General features: G+C 42.8%; 1 protein-coding gene across 23 annotated transcripts in view; it reads right to left on the minus strand.

Moving 5' to 3' along the window:
• abi1a (abl interactor 1a) overlaps positions 1-24721 on the minus strand; it is a 58636-nt gene that overhangs the window by 19437 nt on the left and 14478 nt on the right. For 19 of the 23 annotated variants that reach the window (XM_088642780.1, XM_088642779.1, XM_088642778.1 and 16 more), the window contains exons 2-5: positions 21874-22041; positions 7578-7754; positions 2872-2886; positions 1826-1926 (exon numbers count right to left, since the gene is read on the minus strand). In XM_088642780.1, coding sequence (XP_088498906.1) covers positions 1826-1926; positions 2872-2886; positions 7578-7754; positions 21874-22041 — 461 coding nt within the window. The remainder of the gene's footprint in view (positions 1-1825; positions 1927-2871; positions 2887-7577; positions 7755-21873; positions 22042-24721) is intronic. The other 4 variants (XM_088642774.1, XM_088642785.1, XM_088642791.1 and 1 more) reach the window with 1 other exon arrangement.

Consider the following 24721-nt stretch of genomic DNA (forward strand, 5'->3'; position numbering starts at 1 on the left):
AAAACCAGCCCTTTCTGGTTCCTTTTTGTGCGCTGTAGCTTGCGATGGGTGGACCGTTCTCTTGCATCACTCCACAATCTACATTTACCTCAACGTTAATAACGTCCCATTATGTGTCATATGACTATGGCAGTAAACTAAGTACAGTGCCTTGCGAAAGTATTCGGCCCCCTTGAACTTTTCAACCTTTTGCCACATTTCAGGCTTCAAACATAAAGATATAAATTTTTTATTTTATGTGAAGAATCACCAACAAGTGGGACACAATTGTGAAGTGGAACGAAATCTATTGGATTTTTGAAACTTTAACTAATAAAAAAATGAAAAGTGGGGCGTGCAAAATTATTCGGCCCCCTTGCGTTAATACTTTGTAGAGCCACCTTTTGCTGCGATTACAGCTGCAAGTCGCTTGGGGTATGTCTCTATCAGTTTTGCACATCGAGAGACTGAAATTCTTGCCCATTCTTCCTTGCAAAACAGCTCGAGCTCAGTGAGGTTGGATGGAGAGCATTTGTGAACAGCAGTTTTCAGCTCTTTCCACAGATTCTCGATTGGATTCAGGTCTGGACTTGACTTGGCCATTCAAACACCTGGATACGTTTAATTGTGAACCATTCCTTTGTAGATTTTGCTGTATGTTTGGGATCATTGTCTTGTTGGAAGATAAATCTCCGTCCCAGTTTCAGGTCTTTTGCAGACTCCAACAGGTTTTCATCCAGAATGGTCCTGTATTTGGCTGCATCCATCTTCCCCTCAATTTTAACCATCTTCCCTGTCCCTGCTGAAGAAAAGCAGGCCCAAACCATGATGCTGCCACCACCATGTTTGACAGTGGGGATGGTGTGTTGAGGGTGATGAGCTGTGTTGCTTTTACGCCAAACATATCGTTTTGCATTGTGGCCAAAAAGTTCGATTTTGGTTTCATCTGACCAGAGCACCTTCTTCCACATGTTTGGGGTGTCTCCCAGGTGGCTTGTGGCAAACTTTAGACGAGACTTTTTATGGATATCTTTGAGAAATGGCTTTCTTCTTGCCACTCTTCCATAAAGGCCAGATTTGTGCAGTGTAAGACTGATTGTTGTCCTATGGACAGACTCTCCCACCTCAGCTGTAGTTCTCTGCAGTTCATCCAGAGTGATCATGGGCCTCTTGGCTGCATCTCTGATCAGTCTTCTCCTTGTCTGAGCTGAAAGTTTAGAGGGACGGCCAGGTCTTGGTAGATTTGCAGTGGTCTGATACTCCTTCCATTTCAAGATGATCGCTTGCACAGTGCTCCTTGGGATGTTTGAAGCTTGGGAAATCTTTTTGTATCCAAATCCGGCTTTAAACTTCTCCACAACAGTATTACGGACCTGCCTGGTGTGTTCCTTGGTCTTCATGATGCTCTCTGCGCTTTCAACAGAACCTTGAGACTATCACAGAGCAGGTGCATTTATACAGAGACTTGATTACACACAGGTGGATTCTATTTATCACCATCAGTCATTTAGGACAACATTGGATCATTCAGAGATCCTCGCTGAACTTCTGGAGTGAGTTTGCTGCACTGAAAGTAAAGGGGCCGAATAATTTTGCACGCCCCACTTTTCATTTTTTTATTAGTTAAAAAAGTTTCAAAAATCCAATAGATTTCGTTCCACTTCACAATTGTGTCCCACTTGTTGGTGATTCTTCACATAAAATAAAAAATTTATATCTTTATGTTTGAAGCCTGAAATGTGGCAAAAGGTTGAAAAGTTCAAGGGGGCCGAATACTTTCGCAAGGCACTGTAGCCCTGGAAAACATCAGCCACACGAATTCATATAAAACACGCCCCACGCTTACCCCAGAGTCCCTCGCCCTGACATCGGGGGGCTAGGGGGCTTCTGTGTTGGTGGATTGGTCCTCGATAGTGTTCCTCCCCGAGCTGGCTGGTTGTTCCCGTGCTGCAGAGCAAACGGTTCAGAAGAAAACTCAGGGGACATGACCGACTCTCCCCCCCAAAAAAAATCAAGAGTCAAGCTTGATTACAGGTTTAAGCTAAGCAGCGTTTCCCAGATACAAATTCATGACCTGATGCACTTCCTTCTCAGTACGGTTCTGATGTAACTGAAAAGCTGTACACGTTACACGTGTTAACCTTTTCCACCATGGTGGTGTCAGGTCACCCAGAAAAGGTGTGTAGGACCTCCAATTCTGATAAAGATACGACACAGCTAAATTTACCTTAAAAAAAAAGCCTTGTTAGACCTAAGTCTCAAGATTAAAATACATTGTACTGCTCACCCGAGAGAGAATTCCCACTGCAATCAGATACTTCATTCTCATTACCATTATTTTTATTAAATCAATCTATCATTTAAATTGGAATTAGCTTCTCACCATGTGTGCTTTTACGGAAATGTCTTCTGTCTATGATTTTTGCCAGGAAACAAAAAAAGGCACTTTGATCAGATTCAACACTAACACTGTGCAGACTGAATTACCATACAAAGCACTCTAGGCATGTAGTGTGAAACAAACTGCAGGTCATCAAAATCCCCCAAATGCTTTAATGTCTCTTTCCCCTCGGCAGTTTCATATCATGCACAATCAATATTCACAACAGGATACACCAAACCTTTTCACTTTTAAAATCTATCTGGGAAACCCATAGAAAATACAGATAAGCAAAATGGCCAATTCAATCTTGGAATGAAGCACTATGTGGACGGTTATTTTAATGTCAACGTATCTGTTAAGATGCATTGAGACATTATGACTAAAATGGTTCTACTGTACCTATCGACGTACAAAGCGGTTATGAAAAATGGGAGGCAAAGTTTGTAAGTTCCAGCAGCCTATAAATAATACATTGAGGCACTACGGGGCAGGTGAGAAACAGCTCTTACCTTGGCTTTTAGCCACTTAACGTGGGCAGAAAAGGAAAGAAAAAGAAAGCACATGTCAGAAACACCACAGCCAAGTTAAAAAAAGAGCCCTGAGCTCCACACATCAGTCTCCACAGCAATGGCAAAAAAAGATCATATATCATTTGCGAAAATCAGAGATAAAAAATATAATACACGTACACACTTATGGGCTTAAATGCTTTTGTTTGTAAATAAAATCTTTATAATTCAAGGGGTTATCTATCTTAAGCTATAAGTTTAATTTCCTTTTATTTTTGCCATGGTTGTGTAGTACTACAAACAAATATTACGCAATATCTACTCATACTTATTGTGTCTGACAAGACTGATGTGATACTGTGAGGAATTCTACAGGAAAGACTTAGCAGGCCTTCAAAAACAGCCATGTAGATTGTGTGGGTAAGCGCATGTAACCATTCAGAAAAATCACTATTACTCAGTAACACCATTTTAATAAAACTTGATCAAAAACTTTGAATTGTTTTAATTTCCTTAATGATTGGAAAATAATCACAATAGTAAATCAAGTCTCAGATCCCTGTTAGTTGTGACTGAAACGAACACACTGCTGGATGATGAGCAAACGTCCAATTATGAATTTTTAATAATCTCATGTGGCCAGCACGAGCATCGTATTTCATGGAACAGATAACAGAGTTTAGATCAATTTAAAATAGCACTTGCATGCACAAGATAAATAAAAAGTGGCACAATTAGCACTCTAACTAATTTCCAGTAGAGCACTGCTCCAAGTCCTGGAAGGTTATGGAATCTGCTGGGTTTTCATTACAGATGAGTACCTATAAGCCCAAGTACTACTTTAGTGAGATCGTTAATTGCATAATTGAGCCTCTCCTCAGCTCTCAGAAGAGATTCAAGGCTGCAGATCATGAGGCACAGCTTTGTGTACACCTAATTTATATACAGGCATGCGTGCAATAGTGACTTTAGGAGGTGCCTCCTTATACCCCTGATCAACTAGTCAGGATTTTCTGAACTTCTTTCACTGCAGCAAAATATAAAGGCTACATCTAAAACCAAATCCGTCAGATCTATATAGGTAAGACAGAAAGGAAACATTGTGACAGCATGAAAAAAAAATCAAATTGGGGATGATGGTATCCCACTCTGCAAACTGTTTTTGCTCAAACTGGTTGCTCATGCCCCAGGATGAAACTTGCATTTGTTTCCTGTTTTACCTTGCATTTCAAATTAAAGCACACACATCACAATCTTGAGTCTGCACTTTTACCCACTCTTGCCCGTGGCTGATGTTCCAGAGTTCCCTGTTGACATCACCTTAGACATGTTGCTCATGAAACATCAGCAAGGTCAGTGAAGCAGGTTAAACACTTCCCAACAATCACCCCTCTTTCAAAGCTAGCAAGGGCTCTTTTCTTTTAGCCATGCCAGCCAGTTATGGGCAACCGGGCCAGGTGAGCATTTTTATAATGACCCTAAGCAGGCTGGGTTATTTGCCCAACACATGAGCTACACCTTTTTGGAAGCCCTTGCGTCCTTCGGATGAGAGGTAAAACCGAGGTTTCTCGAAAAGAGTGGGGGTGTTACCACGGCATCCTGACCAAATTTCCCATTCGCCTTGATCAATCATGGCCTCCTAATAATCCCCACCTCTGAACTGGCTACATCATTATGTTCTCCTCCCCACTGGTCAGGCCATGACATCTGCTTGCAGCGGCTCCCACCTCCCCTTCACTTCCCCCCAACAATTCCCCTGCAGCCTCGCTTACAGGGCAGGGCAGGCCAACACGTGAGAGAGGGACTCTATTTACTGGAACTGCATTTATTATTTATGGGCTTTAGCATTTCCTTTTCATTCAGGGGCAGAAGCTGCTTCACTGAAATGCTGGGCTTACTTTTTTTTTTATACGCTTAGGAATACATTGCAAAACTGACAATCCCCCCAGACACCACCACCCTGCATCTACCATGGCCGGGCAGAGGCAGTTACGATGCATTTCCTTCTAGTTGTTGTGAAAGCAGAACATTACCGTTTGACTTTCCGACTCCAATCGCACCAACGGAACATTAACCCCTCTAACATGTGGGATTCTCATCCTCCATAACCTATAGAAACTTAAAGAGCTAAAACAACTCAATTTAGAATAAGATATTCTAACAAACCAACTGTTAATACTGATGTAAGTAAAAACAACAATATTCTCGGGCTGTCGAATGGACTAAAAGAAACACTTTACAGTACTGGATGGGGTTATGCCGAAATAATTTTGTTTATATAGGCGGCTCTATATTAAATGGAATAGAACTGTCAGAAAACTTGACTTGCACTAAAGAAAACAAACATTAATCACAATTTTTCCGAGGCTGCTAAAAGCCAACAGGAAAATGCAATGGAGCATCATTGAAGAGCCGCACCTTCTGATAAACACAGAGAAAATGGCTCTTTGTTACAAAATGAGTAATGCTTAATGTTTTACTTTTGATTCCTAAAACATTCTAGCTCAAAAATGAGTTAAGGTTTGGCAAACATTTGAATTATTTTGACTTATACCATATAACAGACTGTTGCACTTAATATTCTCCAAAAGTATGGTTTAAGACCAAATGCTAAACTGTTTCTGAAGCAGTTCGCATCGAGCTGACAAATGGCAGCCGTGACCTAATACAAGAAACCACTTCCCGGCCTTGTCAATAATTGGCACAGGATGGCAAAGAACTAGCACGGGATGAGGAATTCTACTTTCATTTACTTCTGTGACAGCTTGTTCTTGATGAAAAGGAAATGAACCCAGTATTTCTGACCAATCGATCAGATAATTATTTGAAACCATAGTAAAAAAAGCTTGTAAAAGCAATTGCTTCCAACTAGGAAATCGTTTTCATCTCCGATAATTTCAAATAATCCATCCACTAACCATCCATCTACCCACTCGTTCCTGGGCCTATACCAAGAAGAAAGGGGTACAAGGCAGGGTACACCTTGGATGGCTTTCCAGTCCGTCACAGGGGACACACACGCCTAGGGCCAGTATTCCCACAAGCCAATTAACCTACCAGTATGTTTTTGGTCTGAGGGAGGAACTTTGAGCACCCAGAGGAAAATCATGCGACCGCAGGGAGAACATACAAACTACAAACGGACAGCACCCCAGGTCTGGAACCGAACCCAGGGCCACAGCTGCGCAAGGCAACAGTGCTAACCACTGTGCCACCGTGAAAGCCTACTGTGAAATAATTTAGAAAAACACTCGGAGACATTTTAACTGGCCGTGATTTAGCCAGACATAGAAAGCACAAACTTGGCTTGTTTTAAATGACTGTGAACGTACCCACAGGACTCATCTGCTGTCCCCAGTGGTGCATCAGTTACGTGGGGAGCACTCCTTATACACTTCAATGCCAAGACCCAAAAAACCCAAGTTGACTGCCGAGCTGACTGAGGTTTAAAACTCAAATTCTTGATCCCACCAAATACATTTCCAATGAATTAAAATGCACACAACAACCAAATGTTTAGCGCTGCTGCAACGAAACTTTTTGAAGAATCGGAAAAGCAGAAATGTATTGTTTTTACAGGGTTAAGGAGATCGACTGACTGAAAGCGGGGTACGAATATTGAATGATTCAAACCACTGAAGTGGGGATCCCGAGGGGTCAGCCAATGAAGGTGCAGCTCTATGACCCCGGGTCCGAACTGGGTCATGTCACAAGCCGACATCGAGCGGGTTTCCCCAGCGGCGGCGTGTGACTGGCTGAATGCTGCCGAGGTTAGGGGAGGGATTGTTCGGGTACGGCCTGGCGACACAGCCAGCCTCTCGGGTGCCCGTAGGCATGTGGTGTGCACACCCCTCCTCCCATCGCCACCACGCCTCCGGGACGGGACTGTGGCGTCTGCGATGGGCTTGAAGATGGATGGCCCAGAGGGGTTTGCCTATATTTCCCCATCCCCCCCCCCCCACTCATACTTGACACCCCTCACTTGGGTCTCAGACTTCCTGAGACCACCACAGCTGTCTCGCTCGCTGCCTGTACGCAACTTCTTCACCTGCAGGATAGGCTTTATCATCCCATCAGACCTGGAAAACAGCCTTTATGATTTGTGGGTAACTAAATGCAAGCTGGCAGGACCGCTTTTAGCCTGCATTTACATTGTTTATCATTCCCCAAAATGACAATGCCAAGCAATAAACTGGAACATAATTCAATCTGTCTGACAACGATCTGATTCTGTGATTAATGGCCATATTGAGCACAGGGCACAGTTCAGTGAATTGAGGGATCATTCTGATGTTATTAGAGCCAGTCTCATTCCCAGAGGTAACCCTGCATGGGTACATAATCATGCAGAAAGTGCTCTGCCATCAGAACTTTCCCCTGAAAGTTTGCTACAAGAACAAATGAAGACATGCAAGAAATTAATAATGGATGGGAAATCAGCATAGAGCTTTAACCATTATTTTTTTAATCACAATTTCAGTGAAAAATAGCAGTGAAACTTTCCTCTAAGTGAGCAGAAAGTCCAAACTCTAGAATTAAAAGGCCTTAAGAGGTGAAGTGTAAGAGTCAAACGAGAAAAGCTTGCACCAGTGGTGTAAAACCAGTTTTATGCCACTAGCCAATAAGCACCAGATACAGTAAGTATGGGCAGGTCGGACGCCTGCAGACAGAAGATGGAGAGATGGACACCTGAAGCAAGATCTTACCTTCACACCATGGCCCACGTCATCCAGCACTGTGTAATCTATTGGTTTCCGAATATACCTCACCGGCCTCTCCATGTTGGCGGGTGCAATGATTTTGTGAGTTCGCGACGTGTTCTTGTTAGTAGTCAAGATGCCAATCTCTCGCCGGGCCACCTTCTCTTTGTGAATGTCCACAGTCTAAGACAAAGGGAAACGTCTGTGAGCACAGTGCAGAAACAGTGGAGGGCGGAGAGCTTTATTCAATGACTCTCAACATAATTAAAATCATAAAGCCGCGATCTGCACAGCAAAGTCTTTAACACCACTACGACGCTAATGTGCACAAATGACAAAACAATGCTTGGCAAAATTTGCTTAATGACCCTTCTAAAGGTGAAAAAAAAAATGAAGTTTTTATAGTCAGCCCTATTTCAGTGGGGGGGAAAAGATGAAGGATTTCACATTAAAATAAAATACTCTGTTGCCAGCATTAACCCATTAAAAACACTTTTACAGCCAATGCTGAAATGAAGCAAGTGAGAAGAAAGCCGACGTGTTCCAGAAAGGCTGTTCTGAGATTTTAATGCATCTTTTGTTCTAACCAAATGTACAAAAAGTAACACTTTTCAACTCCCGATAGAACCAAAACCACACCCAAGACAAATGACAAGACAGCTAACAAGAATCCCTCTTAATAAAAAAAGAAAACCTACAGGGTAATACCTTACAATAAAGTTATTGTATAAGAAGCCTGTTTTGTTTGCTAACGTGAGGCAAATTTTCCTCAGTTTCAGTGATTCCCCCCATTAACAAAAGATGGCTCTGTGGCCTTTAAAGCATTTAAATGTCTTGGAAAGAAAGACCTTCTGCCTGCCTCCCTGAATTAAACAGGACTCTGTTAACCTGCAGTCCCCACCTGCTGCTGAGCAGTGCCGGGGGCCTGACTGCATGAAGAGGGGAGACTGCAGCCTTGACACCCTGTGAGGGAAAAGCAGACCCAACATATCTGTGATCACCTGTGTGTAGAGACTGGGAACAGATGCCTCTCTCAGGTGATTAAAGAAATGTGTACACAGAGGCCTGGTGGTTTAACACCACACTTTGGCAAATGATCCACAGACATCTGTCCACAGCAAATGCCACCTTTGTGTTAGCCTTTTCTTGTGAAAGAACCCAAGCCTGGGACTCAAATTCCAGGATATGCCAGATGGTTTACCTTAAGACAACACAGATGGTTTTAAAATATTTTAGCAGAAAATGAATAAATAGCTTAGGAATCAAAAAGACCAGTGAAAATATGCGGAAAAAAATGTAGCAACTGAGGCAAGGAAAAGCCCCTAAAATGACATGGACTTTTAGTTTCCATGTTGATGAAACTGCATTACAACACCTGGGAAAACAGATGTGAACAACAAATATCACAAAAGCACCCCAAAGAAATGTTAGTGATATTTTAAAAGATTGCAAAAATGAAAAACATGTAACACCGAGCAGAGTTTCAAGAAACCCTAGCAAGGTCATTACGCAAAAACAGAATTTATCTGAAGTTCTTGCTTTAACAAAGTTCACCACCAACATTGTAAATAATCCTGTAATTCCCTGTTGCCAAGTTACTGTTAAAAAACACAGCAACCAAGAAAGGGCTGTTTAAATTTTCCGTTGTTCCTTAAGTCAGGTTCGACTGTTCAATGATAGCCCTTGAAATGACTTGGCATGCTGCGGACCAGTTTTGTGAGCTCAAATAGAAACATTTTAATATTCTCTTCCTCTGCTTTCAGCTAACAAAATTAGGGCCAATGTATAATTGTGTACGTAGTGAAGTCACTCTTCATTAAAATGGATCAGAGTCTCCGTCTGCTCTAAATATACACACGCAAAGACAATCTCATTAATGTATTGAAAAACAACAAAAAAAAGAAGCTTTAGAAAAAAATAAAAAGACCAACTGAAATGCATTTAGCAAACAAAAAGAAACTGAAGCTTATCTGTTGCTATTTGTGGAGTCCCCATTCTTGTGTGTGTGGTTTCCTACAGCTATTGCTCTCAAAAGGCAGACCGTGACATGAGCAAGAAGTACAAATTTGGAGAACATCTGATGCGCTCTTGTCACGTGAGCAATGGCAGGGCAGTTACGCCAGCCTTAACTTAAGGCAAGAAGGTGCTGTTCTCTTTATTAGTGGGTCATACTAGCTTTTTAGTATCTTGTTCGATTTTCACCATAAGTGACTTTCGATGGGCTGTATCACCTCATCTGACCCTGATCAGCTCACTCTAGTGGGCAATATAGTGCGTCTGCATCAAAGTCACTGGAGTGCATCAAGGACAGTGAATATTTCATCAATACCCAAAGGCCTTGTTTACAAACATGCACGCAGAAATAATGAGAAGTTTTGCTTTGAGGCTTATTATAATAAACCCCTGCACAACTACAAGACTGACCATTCATTATCTGGGCTGTTTTTATGTAACTTTACGGCTTTCCTTGAAGCAGTACCTCCATATTAAAGTGAAGAGACAAAGGATGAAAGAATAAGGGCACTCCATCAGAACTGCAGTTTCACATTATCACTTGTAGGTGTTACTTCACTCGTACATAAGCGGCACTTGGAACAAACTAAGACGCATCCTTCTTCAGCTGCAAATAGGAACATGCCATTTCCCACGAATCCTGACTGAAGGCGGAAATTATCAAAGACCGAATATGAAGACAGTATGGAAGGTTGTATATGAAATGGGTAGATGGGGAAATTGATTAAAATAAAAAAAAGCTTTGGTTGATGATTAAATCAACCAAGTTTCAAATACACACAGGTCAGGTCACCATCAGGAAGACCATTTTTGTCAGAAGTGTCCTGGATAGCCAGCAGCCATATCACCCTGCAACTCACAACTGGCAACCCACTGAAGCTCAGCAGGTGTGAGCCTGGTCAGTACCTGGATGGGAGACCTCGTGGGAAAAACTAAGGTTGCTGCTGGAAGAGGTGTTAGTGGGGCCAGCAGGGGGCGCTCACCCTGTGGTCCACGTGGGTCCTAATGCCCCAGTATAGTGATGGGGACACTATACTGTAAACAGGTGCCATCCTTCGGATGAGACTTAAAACCAGGGTCCTGACTCTCTGTGGTCATTAAAAATCCCAAATTTCCCATTGGCCCTCACCAATCATGGCCTCCTAATAATCCCCATCTATGAATTGGCTTCATTACTCTGCTCTCCTCCCCATTGATAGCTGATGTGTGGTGACCGTTCTGGCGCACTATGGTTGCTGTTGCATCATCCAGGTGGGGCTGCACAGTGGTGGTGGTGGAGGGGAGTCCCCATTACCTGTAAAGCGCTTTGAGTGGAGTGTGCAGAAATGCGCTATATAAGTGTAAGCAATTATAATGATTATTAATCTGCCCCGCTGTACCTGACGTGTAAAGTTTCAAAAGTGGAAGCCTGAACATTCAAATACGAGGAGCTCAACGCGAGCTCACGAGTTGCCCTAAGAGTGATAACAGGAAAGGTGTTTTACTGGGAAGCAGTGCACAAACAAGTGACGACTGAGGGATTTCAGCAGAATTTCAACCACTGGCTACATGCATGGCTCTGACTGAGACAAAAAAAAAGTGAAAAAATATCCTTTAAAACTGTCAGCTACACAACAATACTTTTCAAAGCCAAAAATGTGAAGTATGTTAAATGACAGGTATTCATATTTAAATTACTATACGAGGTAACCAGTCGTCTTTAAAATAAAAAAAAAGATGGGATTTTGATTAAAGAAGAGCCTGGGAATCACTCACAGGAAGATCATGTTCTTCCCCATGAAGCAAGCGCCTCCGAGATGAAAGAAACCTTGTGTTTGCCCTAGTAGGCCTGTTAGATGAGCATTTTTGGAAACTAAGAGCTCATACAGGATTTCTTTAGACTAAAAGAGACAAAGAACAGCAGTAAAGGAATAAATAGCTAGTGTTTTACTCTGGGAATGTTAGTTATGCTGTATAAGCTACAGTATAAAAGCAGATATTTATTAACTTAGGGCACAGTTAGGAGAATTGATGTTTAAGATCTTTTAAAAAGACAGGGCAAAAGCTTTCTTTTTTACAACATGTGCAAGGATGTGAAGTTTCTTAAGAAATGTAGTTTAAGAATCTAATTTCTACTAATGGAACAGTGCTCCATTCCCTAATATGGAGCTTTTCTGCCATAAGCTGCCTGAGTCACGTTTTCCAATAACTCAAATTACAGGGCTAAAAACAAACCCCTTCATATTAACTGGTGGATATAAAGCGTCAAGCAAAGAAAAATGATGAATAACAAAAACAAACGGTAGTTTAGGAAGGGATAAGCAAACAAAGTTTTTCCTAGGGAACAGGCGGAGGGGAAAAAAACATAATGAAGACCCGTCCCCACTTTGCTATAAATGGTTCCAATTCATGCGCCTATAACTCACCCATGTTACTATTAATCTAAGTTAATCAGTTTAATTCAAACTAATTTTATATTAATCCAAATTGTGAAGCATTCCTTTTGGTCTAGTTAAAGTTTGAAAGAAGGAGAGATGCTATATTACCTCTCAGTACTTTGTGCTGGTCTGCTAGGTGCTTCTTCCTCTCTGAAAGCCTTGCACTTAACGTACGTTAATAAGAACAAGGTGTGCAAAAGAGAGGAGGCCATTCTTGCTCATCTGGTCGTTTAGCAGCTAAATCACCAAAATATTTCATACGTCCATTTCTTAAAAGAGCTCAGGGAGCCCCCTCCCTACCTGAAAGAAAAGATAACCAATTCTGAAGTTGTCTTCAGCATAGTGTTCTCCAATTCTGCCTCTGCAACGTCCCTGGGCCTTCAGTTTTTTTCCAGCTGAGCTCTCAATTAGCCAAATTAGACTTACTGAAACATTAATGGAAGCACTTGCTTTTTGAAACCCATTTCAGCTCTTCAACAGTAAGAGAAGGTTAGAAACAAGCATTTGCCCTGCACTAGAAGCCAGGATTCACAATCCCACTTACTGATGTTTAGTTTCTAGCTGCAATCCAAACAATGGATCTCTAAAGCCCTAATAATACTCATAAAATGAGTGCTGAACCCAGTGCAATTCACACCTGCGCATATTCATTAATTGTTAACCGCCTTGTTTACAAAGCTAGGGAAGAGCAACAGAACAGAATACACAAAGGAGATTTCCCATGCCCAAATACAGAAAGAAATTAAAAATCAGTTGCTCAAAAGGTTTAATTCAATTATGCATTGTTCATTCAATTTCTTCTCGATAGCTCCATCTCATTTGTGGAGACATTCTGGCGCCCTTTCCAGAGGGTTTGGACCCTGCCCTCCTACTGAAGAATTCAGCAAGGACACCAGTTCTCAAATCAACTCTTCACACCTGTAATGACCGACAAAGGTCTGGCTTCTGCTGCCCATCCCTCTGACAGCACAGCCTGGTACTGCTCTTTACACAGATCCATCCCAAGTATTTATTCGATCAGCGTCGTATTTTAATGAAGGAGAAGACGTCTTGGGCTCTAAGAAATGCAACATTTGAAGGAGTGGATTAGGAAGTCTTGGTCAGCCTTAGTGAAAAATTACCCCCCGAGAGGCGGGAGTCTTGAATCTTGGCAGTGAACAGGGGGAGAAAAAAACAACACCTTACCCTGGTGATCATCGGATCAAAACTGCTTCAGCAAACGCAAACACGTCATTCTGTTTTGTCGGGAAAGGGATGGGCACTCCGTTAAAAAAAAAGTGGTTGTGAAGAGAAAACCTCCGGCAACAATCTTGCCGTTGGCAAAAAAAAAAATAAGGAAGTGCAAGAGGTAAAGAATTTAACGTCCTTCCTGTTCATTATATCTCATCTAATAAATCTCGGTGAATGTTTGAAAACCAGGCTTGATGACATCACGTGAATATGCAATTCGAGGCGAAATAAAAGGGCGAACTTCAGGAGTGTCTGTTCCTAATATTTGTTATGCATGGTTTACCAGGATGTACTACACGCCTGTACTGCCTGCAGTCTTAAAAATAGACATCATGTGGTTGCGCTGACCAAACGTCTTCTTCCTGAAGCACTGGAAGCGTATACTCTCACCCACCTCGCGCCCTTCAGATCATCTAGCCAATTCTGCATTACCCACATATTTGGGGAAACTCAATCAGGATCAGCTTGGTGGGGTGGGACGGGATGGGGTAACTACAGCACGAGTGGCACCGTGTGGGGCTTGACGACAAACGCTCGGCTCCTTCCTTGATGCGACTCCCACACTGGACTGGCCAGCTGTTAAGTGACCCACTGCCACAGCGCTTCACATTGGAGCTGGTTTCCCCCCCCAGCCCTGGCCATCCAAATGGCCGCTCATGACACTCAAGGAGTTACTGCACATGATGGGAAAATGAAGACCATTGTTCTCTTCCGACACTCTGGACTCCTTCGCTTCATTTCTTTGCTCTCTTAGCGTAGCACTGACATTACTTCCTTTAGGAATCCATTTCTGCAAAACGCTCCCAAGAGACGAGCGCTTCTGGGCTACGTAACGGTTCAGCAACGGGACGCGAGCCTCAGACGTTTCCTCTCATGCATGCCTTTATTTAGGGGAGTTACTTAGCAAGCAAGTGAACGCGCGGACTCGGGTCCACAAAGAACCTCCAGCTCTTTTCCAGTTCTGTCACGAGGAAAAGGCTCCACAAAGGAATGTGGGAAAAACATCCCAGGGTTCCCCCACAGAGCTGTACGCAGAATGGGGAGGGCACCTAGCCAAACGGATGACCAACAAAACATACACAAGAATACTCTTTCGCAGGAACTCGCAGCTAGATCAGCTGCCAGCGAGCAGCCAAAAGGTGTGTCATCATCGCGAAGCTCTCAGGTCTCGCACATTGGTCTGAGAATCTCACGCATTTGCATCGGGTCTATAAACAGCAGCTCGACAGCAGAAAGCACAGACATAAAACAGCAATGTGCTTCAGGTGCAGACAGCATCATATGTAACCTACATGAGGGAGGATTCTGTGGGAATTCCTGCATCCCCATAACTCAGAAACAGTTTCTCCTAAACCAAATGGAAGTTTATTAAGTTTCACACAGGTTGATTTTTGTATATAGGTCATTAGTTAGGTAGCTTGGGTTAAAACCTAGCTCTAATAGCCCTAAAAGTCATTTCAAGATTTACATAAATCAGTGCAAATTTCTCTTGCACTACCTATATAGAGTAAATAACAGTTAAAGAACAAATCAACATTCGAAATGGAATTCATAAGCATCAGTCCAGCAGGTCTTGTAACTTAAGGCCTGAAACAATTCAACTACTATAAATTAAAAAGGTGGAGTTCGATTAAGGAATGGAAAATAAAGTTTCTACCCTTGAAGACCAGGGTCCCCTCCATTGAAAAACTGCATGCCTAGTTGATCAGCTGCTTGAACAAGTTGTACCTAATCGTCTCAGGAGAGGTGATTATGATGGATGAGGCCTCATCAGAACCATGTTTGGAGACCCTTTTCTACACAGAAAACCCATTTGGAGACCCTTTTTCTATTAGGCCTTTATTATGAGCTCAGGGGAAAAAAAGGGATACTGTATATGGTGCTTATAAAGATGTTTCAGCAATTCAACAAGGCTCAGAATCTTATCCACAGAAATGCTTGCAATGTGAAGCAGCACACCCACGAAGAATCAAATTATCCTCCAATCCAGTAGTAGATTCAAAATGATTACAGCATGCACAGCACGAACCAAATACTTATTCACCGCCATTCTGTGGTTACTGCACAAATACAGTTGAGCTTAAAAATAGTACACGCTTTGCATGATTATTTTTGGAATTAAAAACTCAAATTTTGACCACAGCTAAAAGTTTCAGCTCACAGAACAGCAGTGCAAGAGCACACGTGTTATTTCCTGTTACCGCTTGGTAAGTTTCATACCTATAATCTAAAAACATTTATCAAAGGCCTCCAGTATAATGCCACTTTCAGCAGCAAGATTATAAAGATTGTGCATATTTTCTCCTATTGATTACTGGTATCAATCAGATGTGCAATTTTAGCCTAAAGCAGAAAGTATAAATGCATCCTAATCAACAAAACCCCATTATCATGTGGAAATAAATTTGTGACCACATGTCAAAACAAAAACTTTTCTTTACGATTTTTTTTCCTTTTCTAGCTCCTGGATTTGTTGTGTCCAGAAAAGATATGAGGAATGCCTCGTCTCTTATGCCACGCCAAAGAGCTGTGATGTGAAGGACAGAAAGTGGCTTTTAAAAAGATTTGATGTTTTAAACTGTTTAATGCTCAGATAAGAATGAATAAGTGAAATTGCTCTCGTTTGCCAACTCAAGCCACTTTTTCCCCCACCAACCTCTAAGGAGGAAGTGTAATTGAGAGCACACATTACAAAACAGAAGTAAATCAGCTAAACTACTGAAATTGAAGACTTTAAACAAGAAAGAATGACTTAAGCTAGATCTTTCTACTATTTAAGAGCAAGAACGTATCTGAAGACTTTTTGGACATGAATAGTATGCCCCTGATCGTCAGAGTAAGAGAAGGGTCAGCCAGGGAGGTGATTTGCTTACGGAAATAAGGCTATTTTGATACTAAAACATTTACAAAATCATCATCTGATGTGCCCTTGTTTAAACTTCCCTACCTTCAAGATAAAATATATGATTTTAGAAAACATGCTAGCAAACGTTTTTTTGAAATTCCATTTCAGAAAGCATTATAAAATAGTTGATTTGGAATGGTTTGGAAATACAAAGTTCGTTACACTCTGAACCGTCGGGAGTGCGAAGAAAAACCGATGCTAGTTTCTCACTCATGTGTTAAAACAATTACTGCAACTTTACCACGAAGCAAGACTTTGTTTTTAGCACTCTCGGCTCTCAGATGGCCTTGGCATAATTTTGAGTCGTCATTCCTTCCCACTAAAACTGACAGCTGATCTTTGTTTAAACCAGATGTTTTACCATTAAGATTCATTTCATTAAACAGGGAGACAAAAGACACTTCCAAATTTTCCCCTCCCCATCACAATGCTTCAAGTTAAAGGACCCCTGTCATGAGCAGTCTAATAAGATTCACCTTTTACAGTAGAGAGCAAAACACTAGCTTAAAATGCATTTCGTTTCAGTCTTCTATCATGCATAATCATTTCTGCTGAGACTATTATGACCGGCTAGCTAAATATTGCAGCAATAAAGTTCTGACTGTTCTATAGATTGATTGCACAAGCTTAGAGGCTCCGCATTTCTCTGACAAGACCAAAACTGCTTTGCATCTCTTTGTCATAACTACTTTCTCGTATTGAGGAATCGGTTTAAAAAATCCTTCTGCAAAAACTACTGTATGGAAAACCTGTACAGAAAAACAACTATCCTTCTGAATCAAAAAATAAAGTGATAAAAATCACCACCATCATTTAGGAAATGAAAGGAGAATAAAAAACTACCCCTAAAACGCAACCTAGATCTAAAAACATTTTCTTCTAAATTAAACACGGAACAATCTTCCACTAGGATAAATAGGACAGGTATGTCCTTTGGGTGTAGCTTTATCAGAGGTTCATGTGAAGAAGATTTATTGCCTGATAGAGCAGCGCAGGGTACTCCAGCTAACATGCACTTATTTCAGCCAATACACTTCCTAAGACAGAACATGTACCATTTGATGAGAGGGAGGAAAAAAAAAAACTTCTAATCCAAACACTAAAAGAGTTCAAAAGGTACCCTTGCCAACACCGTAGTACCAACACCGAGAAAAACTGTTGAAGAGTGCCAACGTGAACAGACAATTGTGTGTGCTGCAAAACGACGTGCAAATAAAACAGTCCTGCCCCCACCCATTTCCTGGCTGTGTTTGTGTGTGAAAGGGAAAATGACCGGTCCTCAGGGTGTCCTGCTCACTGAGTCAGAGCTGGGCGGGAGGCATGCTTACTGTGCAGGCCGCTGCAAGGGCTCGAAGGCCTCTGGCAGATCATGAAGCTGAAGGGAGTTTCCCGCCAGCCATTTCTGAAATCCGGGGCAGGCTTCTGATCCTCAAGAAATCAAGCCCAATCTGACACTTACCTATACCATGCAAAGTTCAGCGTTAAATGCTCCTTTGCAGGCAAGGCACTGTGACGCAGATCCCCCTCTAGAAATTCTTTAAATCCCGCAGACTTTGAAATGTATAACAATATGCAGCTCTTTAACTGCCGTCAGTCATTTTAACACAGGTCCCCGGCTCTCAGCAGCTGCTCTTTAAGCAATCCTTTGGCACATTAAGACATAACAGGGGAAAAAAAAACCTCTCAAACGCAAAGTATCACTGCTCTTCAGACTCACACCTAACGTGACGTCAGGGAAGACGTGAGTCAAAGTGATTTCACACCAGGAGCCCAGTCGCAGAGGGATATGCCGTTATTGAAGAAACTTGTGAATTAGCAAGGACCGCGCTGTCAGAGCAGTGAAATTGGGGAAGAGTTCTGCCCCAGATTAGAAATGGAGACTGATCAGCTATCTTGGGATCTCGGCTTCCTGTTCGGAAGAGATTCATTTGCTCTTACGCAAACAATCCCACAAGCCCTGCAACTGCAACACTGTTTGATCAAATAAGGCAAAGCCAGACGAGTAGCACCTGATGATCAATGATGGCAGAAATATTTTCCTCAAGTTAAAAAAGCTAATTAATTAATGTTCATTCACACCCTTTCCACAACAGCAAAACTTAAAATTAAAGTCCCAGAATAAGCCCGTTCTACAGAACTTACATCATATATATATACAGCCTAGGACGGAGAGCAGAGCAGCCCGATACCAGGGTGACACCAGCCCACAAGGAAAGGCGTTTTAGTTACCACAGCACTGTCATCACCACTATGGGAAAAAAAGAGCTGTAACCCTTCAAGACTTGTAGAATGACACTCTAAAATGTCAGTCTGAAGGCGAAACGCATTCATTGTGTACCGTGCTCGTTTATTTGCTACTGAAAGGAAGATCACAACACCCCCCTAACATCCAACAGGTTCCAGGAAAAGCAACTCAAAATAAGTCACCATGAAGCACAAAGAATAGGTGGTCTGTTTTGGCTGACGCTACCATTTACAGAAGTATTTCCAAATAACTGTAGCTGCACAAGTTCAATTAGAAATATTCCGATTTGCAACCCTTTTTTACCCAGCAAAACACTTATTATAAGCAAGAAGAATTAAACCCGCTTTTCAGTAAATGTAGGTCAACTGCCTCCATCAACACTGCAGCAGGGTGGCGTTTCAACTTCTTTAAGCTTCTAAGCGTGCAATGAGGAAAAGATCTTAATGTCTCACTACCGTGCTGATTAAAGATTGATCTCCTCCTTTCATAGTACTCTGACAGCATTATCCAAGGATCCTGAAGTAGGGGTGACAGCAAGGCAGAGTAATAAGGAAGGAGGGACTGAGAGCACACGACCACTCTCCTTCCAGTCGAGACTCCAGTCTAATGCAGGGCCGTGCAAAATTGGGACCATTCAGGGAAGCCAATAAAGCCTATCTATGGAAACTGAGAAACCCACCTGGAATTGATCCTGAAACCCAGGAACTGAGACATCTGTGCTTTCTTCCACACCACTGCGACACTGACACTACTCAAATCTTGGTTTTCATCTGGAAGGCTCATTTAGGATTCCCCTTTTTAATAATTTAAGCCGCGATCATCAATGTCGCCCTGTAGAGATTGCTGAAGCAGAATAGGGCATTATTACGGTCTTGACTGCACTCTCTGGCACCCTACAGCCAAAGCAAGAGAGAGAATCACTCACTGCCACAGGCCCTTGTAAGCACACAAAGCCCTCACTGTCTGCAGTCTTTTGCAGCCAGTTCATGTACTGGAGTAGGTACGACGACACTTCATTTTTTTATTTCTTCCTTTTGCGACTGCAAAACAGACTTCGCTGGCGCAACGTCGGTCACAACACCCAAGTATGAGAACTTCGCCGATTCGTTGGGAGAGCAAAAAGAGCTGGAAATGGCAAAGGAGACGGACGGGTGAGCAGAAAGGTTTAACCCGACAGGGATAAAGGAAGGACAAGAATGGGATTTAGGTATGCAGGAAGGAGGATGGATTCCGTGAACTGGACGTCCGTTGTCGGAGTCAACTGGAGGCCCTTCGCTGCCAAGTTGGCAGAAACGAGTGCACAACACCCCTCATCTTTGCGACCACCGCAACCTACAGCATGCACATCCTAGGGCCCTGCCAAAGAGCAGCTAAACCAGGACACTCCATTTTCTGCTCCACAGGGCAGATGCTCAGAAGAAATGACATAAGAGCCATAGCAGTTTACAGATATAATTACATTTCCTAGGATGAACCACAATTTAAAAAAAAACTTAATTACTTGCAATACTTTTACTTCTTATACAAGACTTAGTTACTAATAGTTCAAGTAGGGAGCCGCGTCAGCATGCGTAGGCTGCAAAGGAACAAGTAAAGGTTAATTCCAGGCTGAAGAGAGAAGAAAGGCTCCACAGCCGAAACGTTGCATTGCCTTTCTTCTCTTTTCAGCCTGGAATAAACCCCTACTTGTTCCAAGACTTTATTAACAGTTTCATAAAACCCCTTTAAGCTTCACTGGCATTGACGTTCTATTAGAACACGACAAATATTTTGTGCCTGGTGCACGTAGTCCGTCACGAGGCTGACAGTACGTTTCGCTAAGGACAGGGGTTACCAAAGTGAGATCTTGAGCTGGAGACCACACAAAACTCATCCGTGCTCACACCCAGAATGGTCTTGAGATCTGTCCGTGTTCCTCCCGTGAAAGCCAGTCTGCGCACCAACTCCGATGGTAACGATCACATCAAAGGGCCAGCTGCCTTCGGGCCAGGAACCAGGCAAATCGCAGTCAGTCTCCCCTCCCCGCTGCGCACAGCCGATAACGGGGCCCATCCATCGCTTTTAACTTTCTTTTAGCGGCACAGCAGGACACCGCAGGCCAGGAGCACAGAACAGACCCGGGCACATCAGAAATGAGTCACGGATGTACTTTTTACACTCGGTGTTCTCCAACTGATCAATTCAATAAATGAGCCAATTAATCAGTAGCGCAAAACCCCACTTGACAGTTTGCACCATATGTGGCCATCCGCAAGTTCAAATCTTATCACCAAAGCTGTGGTTATAAAAACACTGCAGGGTTTTCAATACTGCAAACAAGAAATTCATCTCCAGCAGGCTGCAGCAGGGTTATTTTGCTCTCCATTAGTAAAAGACTTAAAAGAGGGGGGCCCCCCCCAGAAAAAAAATGAAAAAAAGGCTAACAAGCACGGCTGCTCTAGGCCAGACCATCAATAAATTTGTCTGCTGACCGAGACTTTTCATTCCTTCAGCTATCTTTAGTACAGATTGCCATGGATACTGAGGGCAGAGGGAGAGGGCTTGTAAATTAAAAGATGAGAACCCTTTATGTGCAATTTTGAAAAGTTTGGATGCGACACTAGGGGGCTGGGAGTGAAACACTGGAGGACAGTAGGACAAAAAACAAAAACGAGAAAGAAAAAAAAACTTTTTTTCCCAGGACATTTGTAGGGTCCGAAAAGCCTGAACTGCTCATCTTGGCCCCACATCTCAAGCAAACCCCACAGATGTAAGAGCTGTTATATGGAATAACTCAAACGTAGGATTGTTCATTTTTTAGTAGACCCTGTTTATCACAGAAGTTTGGTACCATTTTCTGTGGTGGGCCAAATGAAAAAGCACATTTTCTATTACACGCCTTGTATTTTCTCCCTATTGCTCGCCATGTAGTAGCAGCGTCTCCTCATTCATGTCATATACATAGTATTCCTACATAGCATCTGATTAATTGACAAAATAGAATGTTTGAGTAGTTCCAGTGGGGAGCTGCTTCAGCATGCGTAGGCTGCAAAAGAACAAGTAATAGGTTTACTGCCTGCTGAAAAGAGAAGAAAGGAAACAACGTTTCGGCTGTAGAGCCTTCTTCGGGTGTGAAGGAACAGTAGGTCGCAGCAGAAGTAGGCTGGAGCAGTTCAGTAGCAGTTTCCTTTCTTCTTTTTTCAGCAGTAGCAATTTATGGAATAAACCTTTAACTTGTTCCTTGGCAGCCTACGCATGCCGACGCAGCTCCCTGCTTAAAATATGTTGTTGCCTTCGTTACCAAAAAGGGAGAAAGTCCAAAATTACCCGCCAAAAAAAAAGTAATACTTAGGATGACGCATTTCAATAAGTAAACCAGCCGCTAACCTTGGGTGCCATCACTATGGGATAACTGCCCACAGTAATTGAGTTAGAGGGGCAATTTGCACTCCTTAGACAATCACATCGGCTCCACTGACTTGCACTGAGAAAGAGCAGGGTCTGCGCACTGACCTGGGAGATGTGGTTGATGGAGGACTCCATGCGCCGCAGCTGGGAGGCCTGGATGTCGAGCAGCTGCAGGACATTGTTGGCCAAGGCGTTGATCTGGTAAGCAACGCTCGCAAGAGACTGAGTCGTGTAGGCTTTAGTCTCCTCGAGGGCTTTCCTCTTGTCCTGGGCCTGAGGAGAAAAGGTACAGCTCAGCATGGCCTGGCACTGTTCTGGCACTTGTGCCGGTCTTGAGAAGAGTCACAACCTTGTTTTTGGTACCATGGAGAACCCGGCAAGATCTTTGCAGATGTCTCGCAGATCTCGGATCCTCCATCACACACCCGCACTTGTATAACCAATTTTCAAACAAGTAACAGAAGGTCAAGGATTTTTTTTTTAAATCTCCTCCGTTTTCATTAACCTTCAAAATAGAGAGTTTTCAAGCTCCAATTCTCAATGACACAAAGCACGTTTCCTTTCTTAGGAAGAAGGCTATCCACAGTGCCCTACTTCCTCAATCCCTTCACAGCAAAACTGGCTTAACTATTTGATTCCTAGTAACACAGGAATAAGAGTATATACGCTTTCATTTCATGTGAAGGATCACTAAAAAATTCCCAGAAATTCTGGCAGCGCATGACAAATGAAAGGTCATTTCCTCATCAAAATATACAGTACTTTTAAAATCCTGGGAAAGAGCTAAAAAGGCTTCAATTATAATATTTCATAGCAGTAAATATTATAGGTCAGCGTCTATAAGCCTATTTGTCATGTCATTCAGTAGTGTTAAGATTCATGCCAGCATGTTTTAAAGAGAGAAAGGCCCTTTAAGGCTCTTAAGCACGTACACTGGGCTCTAGATGTAGCTCAGAAACCACAGCTGTGACACAATGTCACTAGAGGTATCACTGTGGTAAACCAACGAGCCACCAAAACCATCCTCCTTCTTAAGGAAGACACGGTTCAGAAAAACGTTTCTTTTAGAAAAAAAAAAATCCTTTACATTTCTGATTAATTTGTAAATGGGAAAACAGTAGGGGCATATCCCCCTGGCCTTTACCAGTCATGGCCTCCTAATGGTCCCCATCTCGGAACTGGCTTCATCACTCTGCTCTCCTCCCCACCTGAGAGCTGGTGTGTGCTGAGCGCACGGGCGCAGTCCGACTGCTGTCACATCATCCAGGTGGGGGGGGGGGACACTGGGGGTGGTGGAGGGGATCCCCATTACCCGTAAAGCTCTCTGAGTGGAATGTCCAGAAAAGCGCTATAGAAGGTAGGGAATTTATTCCAGACAGAAAAAGGAAATCTCCAGGCATGTTGAGAACTTGAGCCTTTTGTTTTTGATCGGATTGCAATAACAGATGCAACAGCTGACAACAGCCTGCAGGAATGAGGGGAGATTCCTCTCGAGAGTCCTCAACGCTAGAGTGGCCATCTGTTCCCGAGGTCAGGCTGACCGGTCGGCTCTTTTCCTGGACCATGGGAACTACACCGCGAGTCCGAGGTGGCCGCTGCACATGAGAAAGTTCGACCAAACCTCCATCGTTCAACTACAAAGCAATTCACAAAACTGGATTAAAAGTATCGAGGGAACCTTCCCGTCTAGAGAACACGACTCAAAAGCTTAGGCCTGATTCTGGAGTTAGCTATTCTGCTTTAAACAAAGTGGCATTTTTCAATGGCTGCAACACGGCAATGTGTACTGGAGAGTCATTATAGAAAACTTGAAGACATAATTAAAAATCAATTTTCACTGATTACCACAATCAGTATTAGACTGGGTGAATTTGCTCTTTGTCTGCCCTCCCGTAAAGCGAAGCCTTTCCATTAATGATGTTACCCCACTGTGTGTTCTCAGATTTAAAAAAATTAGCATCTTCCAACAATCAACAGAACCAATGCATTTGTACTCCAAGCCACTCGATGTTTTAAGATCGTAACATTCTAACGGCTAAAACCTGTTGTGGGGACCTTGCTGATCAAGTGTTGCGGAAAAAGCCGTCATTAAAGGTAAGTGCGCAAAAAAAGTGTCTTGCTGCCAGCTCTGCCCTGAGCTGTCAGGACAGCAGCTGCATGGAACACGCCAAAGAGATCGAGCGCATCACTGCGCAGGACGTCTCTTCCACCCGCTCCCTGCCAGGGCAGCTCAAGTCTTCTCGAGCGCTTCCTCTTTCACGGATCCTAACAGCCTAGAACGATTTCTGATCAATAAAAACCGCTGTCTCTATCGGAGGATCTGAATCGTACATTTTGACCCACTCGGACTGGCTTTTTAAAGTGTCTCGATTTCACAATAGAAAGTTCTGAATTCAAGGCTACAGGAGACCAAGGGAGTAGAAAACACGCGCGATAAAGAACTAGAAAACAAGGTCATGTGAATTTTTATCATGTTCTGGGCATTCGACACTTTGTACTGCAGACATGCTGCCAGCATTCGAAACCAAACTGGAGAATACACTGTCCTATATCCTGCAAATTCAATCAATGAAGTTGCTTTCTTTCAAGTCATTTGAAACAGGGGGGGAAAAAAGAGGCCAAGAACTAAGCAACACAGAAAACTTTCCTACCATCAGGGTTCACGATTTATTTTGTGCCTGAAGCAGTACTGTTCCCCTGACTTAAAAAAAAAACTGAGCACATCCTTTAACCTTCTCATGCAATTGTAAGGGCACACGGACGCTGAAAATAACTCCCCATAATTTCCATCCCTGAGCTCAGCAAACGTGTGCCCCCCCCCCCAGTCAACAGGTTACAGGCTACGAAACCAGCTGAACTGTGGAAAATACATCCGAGGAATGTGCGCAAGAAAAACTTCAAATCTCATTACCAAGGTAAAGGCTACAAATGTGTTCTTTTCAAGCACCTACTA

Source organism: Lepisosteus platostomus, chromosome 8, assembly GCF_059453375.1.
Source record: "Lepisosteus platostomus isolate fLepPlt1 chromosome 8, fLepPlt1.hap1, whole genome shotgun sequence".
Lineage (NCBI taxonomy): Eukaryota > Metazoa > Chordata > Actinopteri > Semionotiformes > Lepisosteidae > Lepisosteus > Lepisosteus platostomus.